The sequence below is a fragment of the Halichoerus grypus genome, chromosome 5, assembly GCF_964656455.1.
Source record: "Halichoerus grypus chromosome 5, mHalGry1.hap1.1, whole genome shotgun sequence".
Lineage (NCBI taxonomy): Eukaryota > Metazoa > Chordata > Mammalia > Carnivora > Phocidae > Halichoerus > Halichoerus grypus.
This window is the reverse complement of record NC_135716.1, coordinates 99,117,902-99,134,456: the sequence shown is the minus strand read 5'-3', so window position 1 is coordinate 99,134,456 and position 16,555 is coordinate 99,117,902. Positions and strand designations below refer to the sequence as shown.

The 16,555-nt window shown below is 38.9% G+C and overlaps 1 protein-coding gene across 12 annotated transcripts in view; it reads left to right on the top strand.

Moving 5' to 3' along the window:
• NTNG1 (netrin G1) overlaps positions 1 to 16,555 on the top strand; it is a 315,517-nt gene that overhangs the window by 259,953 nt on the left and 39,009 nt on the right. For 6 of the 12 annotated variants that reach the window (XM_036089454.2, XM_078072664.1, XM_036089452.2 and 3 more), the window contains 2 exons: positions 6,179 to 6,346; positions 11,722 to 11,856. The exons of 2 other annotated variants lie outside the window; for them this stretch is intronic. In XM_036089454.2, the coding sequence (XP_035945347.1) occupies positions 6,179 to 6,346; positions 11,722 to 11,856 (303 nt within the window). The remainder of the gene's footprint in view (positions 1 to 6,178; positions 6,347 to 11,721; positions 11,857 to 16,555) is intronic. 4 more of the 12 variants (XM_078072669.1, XM_078072666.1, XM_078072668.1 and 1 more) reach the window with 2 other exon arrangements.

Below are 16,555 nucleotides of genomic sequence, written 5' to 3'. Positions count from 1 at the left end.
AAAACATCCCTAGCTTTGATTGGTCCCTAGCTTTTTATTGCTCTTAACTAAGCTACTAAGTACCATATTATGATAACTGCTTTATATGCATGTCCGACGGGGGATTTTGCCCTCCCCCCCAGGGGACTTCTGGTTGTCACAGCTTGGGGGTTGCCCTGTATCTAGTAGGCAGAGGCCAAGGATGCTTCTAAATATCCTCCAGTATATAGAAAAACAAAGAATTATTTGGCCCAAAATGTAAATAGTGCCGAGGTTGAGAAACTGCGGTAGACTCTGCAGGACTAGTTCATGTTGTTTCCTGGCACAAGGTGGTTCTCAGGAAATAGGTGTTGCCAATGCTTGCATGCCATGCCTTGGAAATGTGTTCTAGAGGACCCCATAAGCTTGTCTACACAACAGCAATTAAAACTTGTCTACAATGTAATTTGAGATTGAAAAACTATATAAAACCATAGCAATTTTTACAAATCTCCTTTTTTCTCCCTAAACTAATCTTCACTGACATATAGACAACCCTCAGCTAAAATAATCACTAACTCAGTTATATCTTGTTGTATGGCTCTTGTTTTTCTAGACTCTTTAATATCCGGGATCTAGCCAGACTCTTATGGAATTCATATGGGGAGGGATGAATTTAAACATAACTGTCCTCTTGTGTCTTCCCCTGTTTCGCAAAGGAAGGCACCTCAAGATCATCACGGATTCGTTGATATGTTCATTCAACAGCATTTTTTGAGTGCTTAGTATGTGTGGAAGATGTTTTGAGTTTCATGGTTACATCTGTGAACAAAACAGACACAGTCTACACTCACGTATTTATACTTAGAGTATGGGAGAGAAAATTTTTTAAAATATACTTCTCAGATACTACAAATTCTACAAAAAAAATTAAATAGTGTTAGGAAATTGAGGATTAGTATGTTTAGGCCGGGGGCTATTATTTCCGATAGAGTGGTCATAGAATTTTCTTTGAGCAGAAACCTCAAAACAAAGTGAGGAAGCAAGTCATAGGGATGTCCAGGGGAAAAATGTTCCACACAGAAGTAAAGGCAAAAGCAAAGGCCCTGGGGAAGTCCCTGACATGTTTGCAGAGCAACATGGAGCTTTGTACAGCCAGTGAGGAAGAGAGTGAGAGCAATGAGCCACCAGGGAGGCCAGGGGCCAGATCAATTGGGAATGAATGAATTTAAACTCTGTCTTTTATTCTGAATGACATGAGAAGCCATTAGGATTATGAGCAAAGGGATGTCATGACCCAATTAAAGTTTTGAAAGAGTCACTCTGACTGATGTGTGGAGAGGAGACTATCACTAGGATGGAAGCCAGGAGAGCAGTTTGGGGACCAAAGCAATAATCCACGTGCCTTTAACTAAAAATGAGATAGTAAGAGGTGGTGAGATTTAGAATGTATTTTAAAAGCATAGCCAAGATCTGCTGATTGATTGTCGGGGTGAGGAAAAAAAGAGATATCAAGAACAACTCCAGGAATTTTAAGCTGAACAATTAGAGGAATGGAGTTGCCATTTACTGAGATAGGGTGGGCTGCCGGGTGGGCTGCCTGGGTGAGTAGCAGGTTTGGAAAGGTAACCTAAGAGCTCAGTTATGAACGTCTTGAAGTTGAGATATCCATTAAATGTCCAAGTGTAGAATAAGAATGCAATTGAGTAGGTCAGTTTGGAGGAAGTCTCACTAACTGGTGAGTTGATCTAGGCTGAAATAACTATTTTGGAAAGGTTAGCATATAGATGGTATATAAAGTCACGAAGCTAGGTAAAGAACCCTGGCTCTAGGGTGAGCCTAAAGAGCAAAGAGTTCCAAGAACTAAGCCCTGAGACATTTGAGGAGAAAGGACAAAAAGGAAAAGAGAGGGAAAAACAATGGTGAGTGATGTGGAAAACAAAGGAAGAAGAAAAATTATTAAATTTCCTTACTATCTACAGCCCACTGACAAGTCCTTGAAGTAGGCAGAGTGACATTCCTCTAGGGACTCAGCTGCCTCGATGTTGACACTTTGCTAAGGGCTAAAGGCAATCCTAACCTGACCCTCAGGACTCTGTAAGTCTACTTTAACATATAAAAATTCCTTTATCTTTAAACCCCCAAGATACATGTTGGCAATCATCCGCCAAGCATCTGGCCCACCGATATACATATGAAGGGTCTCATGACTAAGGTTTTATTAGACGGTAATAAATGACCTTTTCCCAACAATAGCTAGCCCCGTCAAGGTCCTGGAAACCTTGCTGCCAAAATTCCTTAGAGACTTAAGCTATCCCTAACCGCCTTCCAACTTGAAAGTATATAATGGACCATTCCTCATGACCCCAGTGCAGCTCCTTCTGCCCACGGGTCCTGTCCCCATGCTTTAATAAAACCACATTTTTGCACCAAAGATGTCTAAAGAATTCTCTCTGGGCTGTCGGCTTTGGACCCTAATGTCTTTCCTACATCAGTGAGTAGGGAAGAAGGAGAAGCAAAAGAGAGTGGTGGCCCAGAAGCCCCTATTTCAGGAAGGGTTGCCTGGCAGTCCTAAAGGTCCCTTTGAGGTTTATGATCATGAACTTAAAATGAGACTTGTTTCAAAATAGTTGGAGAAAAACTCCAGCCACATTTAGCTGCTGGGGTATAGGCATGGAAAGGTGGAGAGTTGTATTTAAGCAGGATCAGGTTTTCCCAGGAGACTATGATTGGGGTGGGCACTAGGGTGGCAAGGGAGATGAGCGTTTATGAAAGGAAGTCACTGTAAGGATGGACTATGGACTCTATACTTTGTAAGAAGGGAAGGGAGGACATGGTAAGTCAATGAACTGGAAGATCAAAGAATTATTGAACTATTAGTATCATCCCTGCAGGGTCTTAATATGATAATGTAGCTCAGACCACATCATTAACGATCATTCAAAGATTCTGTGCCTACATGGAAAGACTAGTTCCTAAAGAGTGGTAGATTAACAGGATACTGAAAAATAATATAGCAGCCTAATAATTACATTTGAGATGCCTTACATTTATACAGTGCTCTCATGTTTTTCAAAGATCTTTTTCTCATTTTACATTCTCAAATATATCATGGCCAGAGAAGACAGCTTTATTGAAGTCTCAGAAGTCTTAGAAGTCTTAAAAGAATCAAACTGGTACCCTATTTCCTAGATTAAAAGACATTTGGATATCCACTTATCTTCTAAAATAAATGTATTAATATTGGGTGTTTAGCTGATATGGTTCTATATATAATTATTTATACAACTTATATTATTTATCTTTTCCTATTGAAAATAATAAATCGGTTCTCAAACAAGACCCAGAAACAAATAATGTTATCACGAAAATGTATACTATCCATTTAATTCAAAGAGTAGACAGTAGTGTGACATTTGATGTGTCCGTGGAGATTCATGGGCTGGGTCTTGAAAGTGTTGAACTTGGATATCTATGGATATGTTTTCTTTCTTGGATAAAACTGTCAGATGGAGCTCAGCATGTAGCTCTGGCCATTGGACAGATCTTACAGAACCCTTCAAATACCCACAAGGAACTACATTATGAAACTTCTCCAGCCTTATTCTCTACACTTACCCCAACTTCATACCTTTGCATGCTCTATTCCCCTTTCACCTGAAATGCTCATCCCCCACACCTCGCCTTTTTTTCCCCTAATAAACCCTATGTACCCTCACAGAAGACTCGGTGTTAAGCCCAGTGTTAAGTTAGTTTTTCCTAATTCCCCTCAAGTTAAATGAATTTCTCCTTAGATCGCTCTGTGTCTCTGTCTGGTTTTCTTAGCACATGCTCTTTTGTTTTCTAGTTATTCTAAGCATGTGTTTGTCTTGCCCACAAAACAAGCTTTTTGACAACAAGGACTTCTGTGTAGTTTCAAAAAGTTCCTAGGATCAATTTATGCACATAAATGATGCCTTTGAAAAAAGCTGGATAAATTATATTAGGTGCACCAAGGGCCAACCTGGGCTGGCAAATGTGAAGAACAACCACCACTAAGGAACCTCTTCTGGAGAGGGAGAGCCAGAGGACAGGGCTGTTGGTGCCCAGTCCTCAGCAATTCCAGGCAGCTCTGGAGAAGTCCCGAGAAGCAATTAGATTTGAGAATTGTGTCTCCTTCCTGCAACCTCTATTCTTGGGTGGCTCTAGACCAGAAAGTTTCTCGCTGTTTCAAATCCTCAACCAAGGAAGGTTCTAGAGGCCTTTTAGGTTTCCTAGCAAGTCAGAAATGCCAGCATAAACAAGGTGTAACTTGGGGAGATATAGTGTATTGGAGTGAAATGTTTGTTTTCCAAGAATATTTCATTTGGTGATCTGTAATTGTATTATTTTTGTTGTTATTATTTTATTATTAATAATGTGGCATGCCTTAACTACTGCATTTATGCAGGTATGTTCTTACCCCATCTCCCACATCCAAGTCCCAAAGGCCCCCTTCCCACTCTGTTCTCCTTTGCTCTCTCTGCTTCCTCCCAGTCCCAGCCCCCAGCACACTTAGACACGTGACAAAGCTAGCCTCCCCTAAAGGAAGTGGCTTGCCTTCAGGAGCCTCCCTCTTCTTGCTTCTCTTTAAGCATCTAGAGTCCCCAAGGTGCTGACCCTATTCCTGGTATCTTCCACTCTTTACAATTTCTAGTGTCCTCCTCTGCTTCTATCCAAATTTGATTTTATTCTCTCAGGACCTCGACCTCCATTCTCTACTATAGCAACTGGCTCTGCACTAAATGAACCCACACCATTCTGATGAGTAGCAGCATGTTAAAAAAAAAAAAAAATTCTAGTCACTCTTCCTTATTCCTCCTTATTCATTTTGACAGTGCCCATTCATCTTTACTCTGCTCATCAAATGCGTTACTTCCAAAATCTATCTAGGCCAAAAGGGTAACTCAGACATTTGCATAGTGCCTGGCACATGGTAGATCAACCCAATAAAATATTTATTGAATGAATGAATGAATGAATGAGCTCAAATAGTGGCTGTGTTTGGCTTCATAGTGAGGTAAAATAAAAGCCAGACTTTTAATAAGAGGAGCATTTTTAGATTAGATAAACAAGGTTTACTCTCATGGTTGACCTTCCTCATCAATGTCCAGCTAGGCCTACTCCCATATTTTGACAAGACAAATTAGCTTTCCCACATACTTACTCCTCCCATCTTTTTTTTCTGTCTGATTTGATAGTTATTTCCACCCATAAAGACTTTGTCTTTACCACTTCTTTGAAAAACGCTGAATTAGATGAACAACTTCTTGCTTCCCTGAGATGCAACAGAGAAAATCTAGTCACTCTCCACCCTTCCCCACCTGCTCTCCTCCTCTCTCCCCATCTCCTTGTCTAGTTCTTCCCACCTTCACACCTCAGCCTCAGAGGCACCTCCAACATTCTGGGGAAACAAAGAAAAGGAAATCTGAGGGTGCTGCCCAAGCATTAGCTGCCTAATCCTTCTTCTGTAGCAGACTTAGCTTGAAACTTGGGTGAAAAGGAAATCTTAAGAGCACTTTTCCCATACAAATCTTCTCCCTGCTTTTTATATTTTCTCTCACAGATAAACAAACATCAGATGTGGCCTGATGAAAGGCTTACAAAAGCTGTCTTCCCTCTTAGCATTTGGAAAAAAACAAAAATGGAGAATTGTTTAGTTGTCTAGATCCCTATGAAATTTGCCTTAATTACTGGAAATCCTGACCAAGTTACTGTCTTGACATAAATGATAATGAGACTCCAAACAGAGGAGTCATGGGTGATGGCAGGCTCAGGCCCTCGATGCTCACATACTTCCCTCCCTCTTTTTAAGAGTGCAAATATGAAGAAAAAATGGGGGAAGTGGCACCAAGACAGTAAATTTCTCAATGTGCAAAAATTAGACTTTTGCATCAATGGCAACCGAGCCTTCCCAAATTTTAAAAGGTGTACACCTGCAAATGCTTCTGTTCATACTGTATGCCAAGAATTAGCACTCTCCAGTCATGTTCTGAGTGTCCAACCTTTCTATCCTGCTTGAAACAGATGCTCCTTCCATGCCAATCACCACCACCTGTGGTTGCCATGTGTCATGTTGCATCACATAGATGTAATGCCATCCCGCCATCTCCTCTCCACTCCTCATTTTATCCGAGCATGTAGTGTGCTGTGACTCTGCTGCTCTATACACTCTGTATACATTTCTGTTCTTCCTTGCAAGACTGTGAATGCTTCGGCCACTCCAATCGATGCAGTTATATCGATCTGCTCAATACAGTCATTTGCGTGAGCTGTAAACACAACACTAGAGGGCAGCACTGTGAGTTATGCAGGCTGGGCTACTTCAGAAATGCTTCTGCACAGCTGGACGATGAGAATGTGTGCATAGGTCAGTTCCATTATAATTTCAGCTCTTGTTCTGTGCCTTTCGAGCTATGGGGAGCTATTTAAGGTGAAGAGGCTGTTGAGTTGCACCACGGCTGAGCCAGAATGAACTTTCTCAATGGAGAAAACATCCTTGTGGTAGACTTAAAATTCTCTTGTGCTGGTTGAATTGGGGGATATATCCTGAATCCTTATGTTATTGTTGCTTTAAAGATGGTGAGCCAAAAATCATGTTTAGAAGATAAAGAATTTTCTATTATTCTTTCTTCCTTTCTTTCTTTCTTTTTTTTTTTTTTTTTTTTTGCATGCAATCTTAAAACCTGGTAATATCAAACTGATAAAGTCTTAAGTTGTACATTCAACTTTTAAGATGGAAACTCACTATATGGGATTTAATTATAGCTATGAGAAATTAGGATAAACTCTTGCATATAACTGGTAACCAACAAATTCAATTGATTAAAAATATTGCCATTTGGAATTGAAAGCCATTAGCAATTGGTAATATAGAAGTTTGCCTGACTTTTCCATCCGTAGTAATGAAATTCCATTTATTTAATTTTCTTATAGCCCCCAAAAGGAGAAGCAATTTCTCAAAGCTATTGTAGGCAATTAATTCTCTTAGCTTCCAAGGTAAATAAGCTCTGGGAAACTGGGTCCACAGGGTTCTCTCGAGCACTCATCCCCACCCACCATGACTACTGCTCAGGTCAACTGGAGAGAACCTGCCCTTCCCACCCAAAAAAGTTTCTCCTACCTTTTGCGTAGTGGAACCCATCTTTAAGAAAGGGAGCTGATGGAAAAATAAGAAATAATAAATGGAATTTCACTTCACAATTTACTTTGCAATTTCACTTGCATATATTTGAAGTGGTCAAGGGTACGTGCATATCTGTTACCTCACCAGCAGGTAACAACACAGGCAACTAATTTTAAAAGTAGAATTTTGCACATAGAGACTAATTTAAGTAGAAAACACATGCTGAAAAATGGCAGGCAGTCTTTTGATCAAAAAAGAAATCTAATTAATCTGCAACGCTGGGGTCATTGTTTTCTGATTGGATTGTCAAGGTCATGTAGCCACTTGCCCAGGATCACATAATATAGCTATACAAGTTGTTTTGAATTCAGTTAGGCCAAGTTTACATAATACTGTTTATATCTACAGTATGTTCTATTTTTCAAAGTGCCTCCTTATTTATTATTTGTGAATTAGTGGAGAAATCACTGGACTTAGAGGCCGAAGAGCTGGGTTCACGTCCCAGTTTGTTATTTAATAGCTGTGTGCCTTAGGTAAGTCATTTCAGAACTCCTGGTCAAACTGGGATCATATGGGATACACAGGAAACACTTGGTAAACTGTGAACTCACTTGCAAATATGTTTTTTCTACTTAATCTTCATTAACAAAACTGTGGGGTAAGTATTCCACTGATAATTTCCTCTATTTTCTAGTTGAGAAAAGTAAGGCAAATTGACCCAAATCATATAGCTTTCTTGAAGAGTTAGTTTTCTGACTTCAAAGCTTGAACACCTTCTCCCAAATATCCTGACATAATTAGCAAAACTAAGCTTGTCAGACTTCTAGTTATGGTATGCTTTTTTGGATGACAGTAACAATTCCACTATGAGCTTGCAAACAGAAATTCAATTGCCTTTACAACTACTAGGGCTACAAAAATTTGAGGTTATTAATAACCCAAAAGACATGTAGCTGTCAGAATTTCGAATGCAGAGTTACATTTCACTGAATGTCATTTGTCAAAATATATAAATGTCATACTATAAATATGGAAACAAGAGAAAGGTAAAATAAATAGGAACAGAGGAATAAAAATCATTTATGTAAAACACCTAAGATTAAAATATTTTACAGTGTTAATTTCATATTATTTTAAATGAACAAAGAAAGGGCCCTAAAAGAGAAGATTTTATTCCGTATAATATTTCATAGGTAACAACTATATCCCAATGTTTTACTCAGAATATTCTATTCTTACGAACTTTGGCCTTTTTCCAGTCCTAAAATAATCTTATGAACTATAAAATCTGCACTTCCTATTCAATTTTAAAAGATATAGTTGTGTTGTAAATCTACGTTGGATTATCTCCAGACAGGAAGAAAGCCTATTTAGCTTTTGTCTTTTAATAGCAGGAACTAGAGATGAAATATGGAAAGCTTAATATACATTTTTTCTTACTTAAAAAAATCAAAAGCAGTTGTTTTCTCCATTTCTAGAAAGTTTATTAGTTAAAATTATAAATCTTTGGGGAATTTTATTTTATTGAAACAAACATGTTTCTATTCAGTACTTTATACTCTTCAAACCAAGTAAATTAGTAAACCCAAAGATGAGAATTTTTAAGTACCATTAAAATTAGCTATAATATTCCCCACCTGCCAAAATTCCTTAAATTGCTGCCCTTTTCCTAAGGAGTAAAATTGTTTGTAAAGAATAAATTGAAAAATGTGGCTAGCTGGTATATGCCACAGTCTATCTTTTGTCTTGAGTCTATATATGCATACAGTGAATCAATAACTATTTCCTAAAAGAGCTATGGATTCTGCTTTTCCCACTTGAGGTATCAGGGCTGCCTATCCACAGGCTAACGCTGGAGTTTGCTCTCTGAGGGCCATTGGTAGCCTGTGGCTCCCTATTGCCAAGGTTTGCCCAATGAAAAAGCATGAACCAATTCCCTCTTTTCCACAGTTCAGCTCCCCAAGAGGCTTGAGGCAGGACTGAGAATTAAATTTAAGAGCATACACCACAAGTAATTGAGAGTTTAATACCTTTTTGTATAGAAAGCACAAATGAAAATGAATGGATATTTACCTAATTCACTTTCACAGAATTAAGCACCAATCTTGGAAAATTTGAACTTCATCTAAGTCTTCTCTAATTCTGAGGAAAAGAAAGGCACTTTTGTCATTTCTTTAACAAATGACAGTGAAATCCACCACCCTGGTTATAAGGGAATAGCCCCTATCTTTGACAAAATGTAGACTGCATTGAAATAGATGTCATAAACTATTTGCATCATTTTATATTATGGCAAATATAAAATGCAGACTATTTCGTGTTGCCACAGTGATTGCTTTTTTGTGACTACCGGTGAACTTACCCATTTTCATACAAATCCCAAGCACAGCCATGTCTCCAAAGATGCATGTAATTACCCTGTATGACACAGCAATTACATGAAGCTGACACCCTTGCATGCTTCTGTTTCATATAAACTCAAGCATTAAGCAGGAAGCTAGAGGATATGTGGTTCATGGCCTTGGATAATCACTGCTAATAATCTCTGATAACAAGCTTGACATCAGAATGAAACACAGGGCTCAGCAATTACTATTAAACATATCTCAAATTAGGCTGTATTATTTTTTATACCCCTTGAAACCGAAGATCAGGTAACCAGAGGTACCTTCTATAGATAAAACACTTCTAACACCTATAAATCAATTGTAGTATAACTTTTTAATCAAACCTCCAAAAATATTTCATGTTGTTTTAGCCTAATAGTCCTGCGTATTCTTTCTAATTTCATGGAATAAAATATAATACTCCAAGGCCATCACCAGTATCTACCATTGACTGTGATCCCACAAATGATATTTTTTTAAAAAACTAAGTTATTTGTACATAAGGTGTTGTGTAGATCACACCTCTCCTTGTCACTTATTTTCATTACTGTTTGAATAACACTACACTTAATCACCTTTTCCTATGACAACTACTGGGATATCCTATGGTGTAGATGTTCCACATTTTTAAAAAATTTTGTTTACTTTCTTTGCATCTAAACCCTTACATTAATATAATTGCTATGAGCTAATTGGCTAGAGTAGCACATGAATTCATGTTGGCCAGATATAACTCTACTCCTTGGTTTACGAATTGTTGGTGACTCATTGTCAACTTATACACTTTAAATAGTAAGAAACAAAGTAAGTGTTGAGTAATTATAAGTACATACTTATAATATAAATGTACACACAACATTTTTAAAGCCACAACAAAATCACTGTTTTAAAAAACAACTCCCATATATACACACATTAAGATAAAAAATGCCCACTTAAAATAAAACTTTAGTTATTAAGCACAAACCAAGCCAGGCAAAGAGGGAGCATTTTAGTTTATTTAGATTCATTTTTCCCTCCATATGTCTCTATTAGTCTAATGTTTGTATCACAATAATGCTGAACTCAAAAACTGACTTAATCAACATGAAATAAGTCATAATTCTAAGACCCTCTACATTCTTTGACGAAATTGTCAAATTAATCCCAATGACAAAAACAGAGCCAAACCTCCAGACCTTTTTGTAACGTTAAAGCTTGAATCTCTGTTGCCAATCTAAAACGCTAAACTTGATGCTTATAAGCTGAAGTTCTCAGGGCTTCTCTTGGTTGGTTGCTTGGTATTTTATTTGGTTTTTAAAAAGAAAACCTCTTAATGGGGCATTTTGATATAAAGGAAACAGAGTGACAGAGAGGCTTGCCCAGATTATACACTAGGGTAATGAGGAAAGAAACCTTGGCCCCCAAATTCCAAAAGCTGCAAACTAGCCGTTGTTGCCTTTCAAACTAATAGAAACCTAAACAATTCCCATGTCAGATTCAGCCTTTCAGCAAAATAGAGCTTCCGGAGCAAAAATATCGTGTATAAGAATGTGTAAGTCATCAAGAAAACATTCTATTTACTTTTTACTAGACAAAGTTGTATCGTCCTGAAAAACACGTCTCAAATTATGCCTATGTTGAAATTTACTTGGGATTGCAAACTTTATTTTTCTTTCATGATTGTTAATCTAGGCTGCATGAAAACCCTACTAAGGTGCCTAGCATCTAAACAACATCTACAGGCTCCTCACATATACGTTAAAGTGCTCTCCCAAATCATAAAGTAAAAATGCCTTTGAATGAACAAAGTGCATTCATATTGCACTTTAACAATGTTCAGCAGTTCTCAAATATTGAGTGTAACAGATAAGCCTATTTGAATAATTTAAAACAGATTTTACACTGATGGCATATTGATTTATACTTGATATACAGACTTCTCATGGTGTTCATTAAATCATCTAAAAATGCCCTAACAAATGGAATCTCTATTATGATCTGTTAGCCATGAAGAACATGATGTCTTATTTCCTCGAAAGTTTTCAGTTAATTTCCTCCCATATCATAAAAATGGCATCATGGCAGGCGGAGAAATCAATACACAGGGCCAAAATCACCCTATTTGCCAAAGCATTTTATTAGCGGACATCTTCCGTTAAGTAAGAGATGCATTTAAGTGACGCTCCTGTGTTGATAACCTATAAGCCATGCAGACTTGTCTCCAGCCTGTGTGTTGTCTTGTTTCTACAGAGTGTTATTGTAACCCTTTGGGCTCAGTCCATGATCGTTGTAATGGCTCAGGATTTTGTGAGTGTAAGACGGGAACAACAGGGCCTAAGTGTGATGAGTGTCTGCCGGGAAATTCCTGGCACTCCGGCTGTCAACGTAAGTAACTCTGGGAGCTGCCCTCTGCCTGCTACAGCATGGCTGATTCCGCTTGTCTAGGCCAGTGCGTGCAGCTTCTCAGAGCAGAAAAAGACCCAAACCATTGACAGGCTTTAAAAGCTACTTAAGGCCCCAGCCTACATAGAGGAGAGAGAGAGCAATCCATCAGCTGTCCAGCTGGCTTCTTTGAAGCCCGTCTTCTTCCCCTCTGAATGCGGGAGCAACTTATATTGAAATATTGTGCTCAGATCCAGGTACCTGGCCAGACCATAAATTAAGTGGCACAATAGGGACCCAGCTTGGAAATTCTCACCGCAAAATGAAGGGTGATGTGTATGTGGTTAATATATTTCTTGAACTGAAAACTACCCCGGAGCTCCAGAGTTCATAAATTAAATGATATTTACATAACTTATTACCACCCCTGCTATCACACCCATAGCTGAATCTTAACCAAAAACCTGAAGGCAATAAATCTAAAGGATATTTAAATGCCAGGGTGAAATAAATGACAAAAATCAATATTGATTTTAAGCCTCTGAGGTTAGGAACCGTGCGGCGAGCCTCAGACAGATGCCATTTGGTTCAGCCTCATTTCTCTGGGGATTATCAGGCCTTCTTAAAAGCTTGTCAGGCAGGTGGCATGTCGGCGTATTCAGGGAACAGAAATTTAAAAATCTGAGCAGAAGCTTCCTTCTGTCATTCATAACCTTTTCTGCTTTTTCATTATGCACTAACTTTCTAGTCTATCTGTACACATTTAGCTTACTAATATTAAAGAGCCACCAGGCAAATCCTCTGGAGCAGTGCAGCCCAATAGCAAATTGTGCAAGCCACGTATGGAATTTTCAGTGTTTTGCTACCCACATTTAAAAAGTAAAGATAAATAGAAGAAATTGATTTTAACAACTTATTTCATTTAACCTTTAAATACCTCGAATAGCATCATTCAACATATAATCAACATCAAAACTATTAAGGATGCATTTTACATTTTTTTCATACTACATTTGAAATCAAGTGTGTGTTTTATACTTACAGAACATCTCAATTAGGACTGACCATATTGCAAGGCCTAATAACCACATGTGTCTACCATATTGGACAGCACAGCTCTGGACCTTCCTTTGCTTACTTTTCACTTGAAAACAATGTCAGCAGGCAGGAACTGTCTAAAGCCAATTCCAAGACCATACAGAATATTTCACCGGCTACTTGTGGAATTTATAGTCATCTGTAAGCTACGCTTCTACGCAATGTAAAGCCAAAGTGAAATTTACTGCCATACTATTGCCATGGGCAGCAAAGAACTGTGGTGATAGTTTGAGAAATCTAGCATTGAGGACACCAAGGTTAAGATGGGACCCCGGAGCTGGAGGTGAGCATCTCCAGCCACACTGGAGAGGAACGTTAAAAGACAAATAGGCAGCACATCTGCACATGAGCTCTGCATAAGGTCATGGTTTAAAAGTCCTACTTGCCATAGATTCCTAGAAAACACCTTAGGGGGTCGAATGACTTGGTGGATCCCAAGGACCATGTGAGGAACCAGAACTCAAAGGAGAGTCATTGGTCCTGGAACATCTGGATGCGGAGGCCCAGAGAAAGCCAACAGTCAAGAGGAGAGAAGGAGGAACAGACAGAGGAAGGACCCAAACCAGCCCAAGACTCAAGGCATACATTGTAAGGAGACTTTGCAGTTAAGACACTCTTCTCAAAAAGAAAGGCTCATGTAAACTTCCTGATGCAGCAGGACCTAATGAATAGGTGTAATCAGGGAAAGGCATTAGCGAGGGAAACTAATCCAGCCTTAGGGGAGGTATATCCCATAAAGGTCCTAACTTGATTTTTCTGGATTAATTATTGGAGTATTATAAAAAGGTACAATGTCACCAAATTTTCCCTTCTGGAGTTAGAAGACTGGATTACATGTGGCCCTCCCACATAAGGGCTGTGTGATGCACAAAACCCTCTGTACCTCAGCTCCAGCACCTCACATCCTTGGTATGTATGGGTCAGTGAGATTATGGAAGCAAATGCTTTATGCTTCATCCTCTTGAGTATTTCTTGAGTACCTACCATGAATTAGGCAATGAACTAACAGTAGAGGCTGCAAGATGAAGAAAGATAGCTGCTGTGGACATATGGGCATGGAGTTCACAATCTGAAGTGAGAGGCTGACATACAACACAACAGTTTTGACAGAGGTAATCAGAACTAAGAAAGAGTTATGTACGTGCTTTTAGTGAAGCCCAGATAGAAGTTAGCTTCCCAGAGAAGCAATGTTTGGTTCAGTACTGAAGGATTAGTAGGAGATTTCCGGGATGGAACTTCTTGAGCAAAAATACGTGAGCTAACACACTGTGTTCCAGAAATATCAAATAGTTTTGATACGATGGGAGGATAAGGTGTGTGTGTGTGTGTGTGTGTGTGTGTATGTGTGTGTGTGTGTGTGTGTGTTGGGAGGAAGGGAATATGCTCAAAAGGCAACCTGAGACCAGATCACATGGTTTCATGAACACCAAGCTGAGGAGTTTCTTCTCATCAGGGAGGAGACAGACCCGGGGTCCATCATACACTTTTAGACAGGGGAATGAATGAAATGGTCAGAATTTGTTTTAGAAAGATTATTCTGGCTGCTCTGTAAAGGAAGGACTGGAACAGGATGAGACTAGATTTGTTATATCAATTTAACATATTTCAAATATACTTTGAGTATGCAATAGCTTTATCTCACTCTGAAATCTTTTTATCCTTCCCTCAGATCCACCCATATAGGGCTGATATTCTATGCAAAAATATCGAAATTCCTGCTGTCAGTTGATAAATGGCTACAGTATGAGGATCCCTAAGTGCCTTCCCCTGGGATCTCTCAGACCACCCCTAAGATCCACCAACTAATGGGGTAACACCTGTCACAGTAAGGTGCCTCCAGCACCAGTGTTATAACAGATACTCATTCTAATTAGTTGACGATTACAGGTTGACAAATATTTTTCATATCACTCCCATGTCTGCACACACATGAATGCCCTCAAAAATGCCCTTCCAAAAAAAAATGCCCTTAAAGTCAATCTCTCTCTTTCTCTCTTCTCTCCACCCCCGCCCCCACTTCTATTGAGTTGAATGCATCCTTGGGTTAACCTCATTATCAGTGGCAGTGATTAACCTGACAACAAGAAACCAATGCCAAGAAGAAAGCAGTGGTAGATAGAGCAGGCAATGGTGCTGGCTGTGAGCCATGAGCTACATAGTAAGCAGACACGCTTAGGCCCTGGGCTTGAATTGCATCTCTACCTCTTACTTACTGCAAGACTTAGAGGAAATCACTTAGACGTCTATCTCTAAGCCCAGTTGTTTTGTTTTGTTTTTTTAATCTCAAAATGGGGGTAATACTAGGACATGATACGTCTGGTAATCATGAAGATTCAAGGAAAATAATGAATGTGGACCTCATGGTACATAGTAAGCACTCAATTATTTAATTCCAAGCACATGTTGATGTATCAAAATGCTAGGAAAAGCCGTGTTTAAAACTTATTGTACAATAATAGTGCAGAACATGCAGCAAGATTAGCCACTGTTGAAATTCCAAATTGTTGACCTAGGAACTTCTAAAAAGCCCTTGAATATAGGCAAGGCTGATTTAAGAGATTGAAGTGAAGCTGACCCCAAAAACAATGGTGTGGCTTCCGCAGGGGAAATGAAGAGCTCCAGGCTCAAAAGTGAACCTTCTGCCTCAGGGGGCCACCCGTTGTATGTTCCATAAATGTAAGCTAGTCTCTCTGACATAAAAGGTGAAACACTTGAAAACCATCAGAATGAATGGTCTTTAGACTATTGGCACATCCAATCCAGGAAAGAAAGCAGAAAAAAAAGATTTCAAGGAGACCAAGCAGAATCAAAATTAGTTGAGATTCCTATGAAACACTGAGGAGAAGCAGTGTTTTTGTTGTTTTGTTGTTTTTTTTTTTCTGTGCCCCCTTGAAATTAGTGAAGAGGGATGAGCCACATCCCAGAGAATAAAGCTAAGCCTTCGCAAAAGGAAGCCACATCCCATGCTTCAGATAAAATATGGAGGGTTAACATGTATTGGGAAGTAATGAAAAACTTGTCACCAGCACCAAGGAGATTGGACGTAGAGGAGGTTTGTGATGTTTTGGTTTGGAGAACGGAATGGAAATAGCCACACATAGAACCAATGAGGCTGGAGAGGAGGTGTGTTGTTTTCCTGGAGGATATATAAGGATGCAAAATAAATATATTAAATGCATATGAAAGCTACCAACAATCCCCCATTTTTACCTAGTTTGTATGAATGGTGCTTTCAAAGGAACTTATAGTCTAAATATTTGGGTTAAAGTCAAAAGATTTGGTGACATAGTTCAGTGTTATGATTTTGGAAGATAACAGAGCATGTAGGAAATCAAGAACTAAGTACACATAACAAGGGGAAGGCTGAGATTCAGTTGCTGGACCATGGCCTACAATATCCCAATAACCCTAGAATATAGGTTCTTGGAAGGGATCAGTACATATATTATTGAGAACAGAAAAACATGTTTAGTAGAAGGCTCAATAGTCTGATCAAGAAAATTTTTAATTAAGTTTGAGTAGAATATTGTGAAAATACCTTTATAAAACTCTAAAACCAGGGCGCCTGGGTGGCTCAGTTGGTTAAGCGACTGCCTTCGGCTCA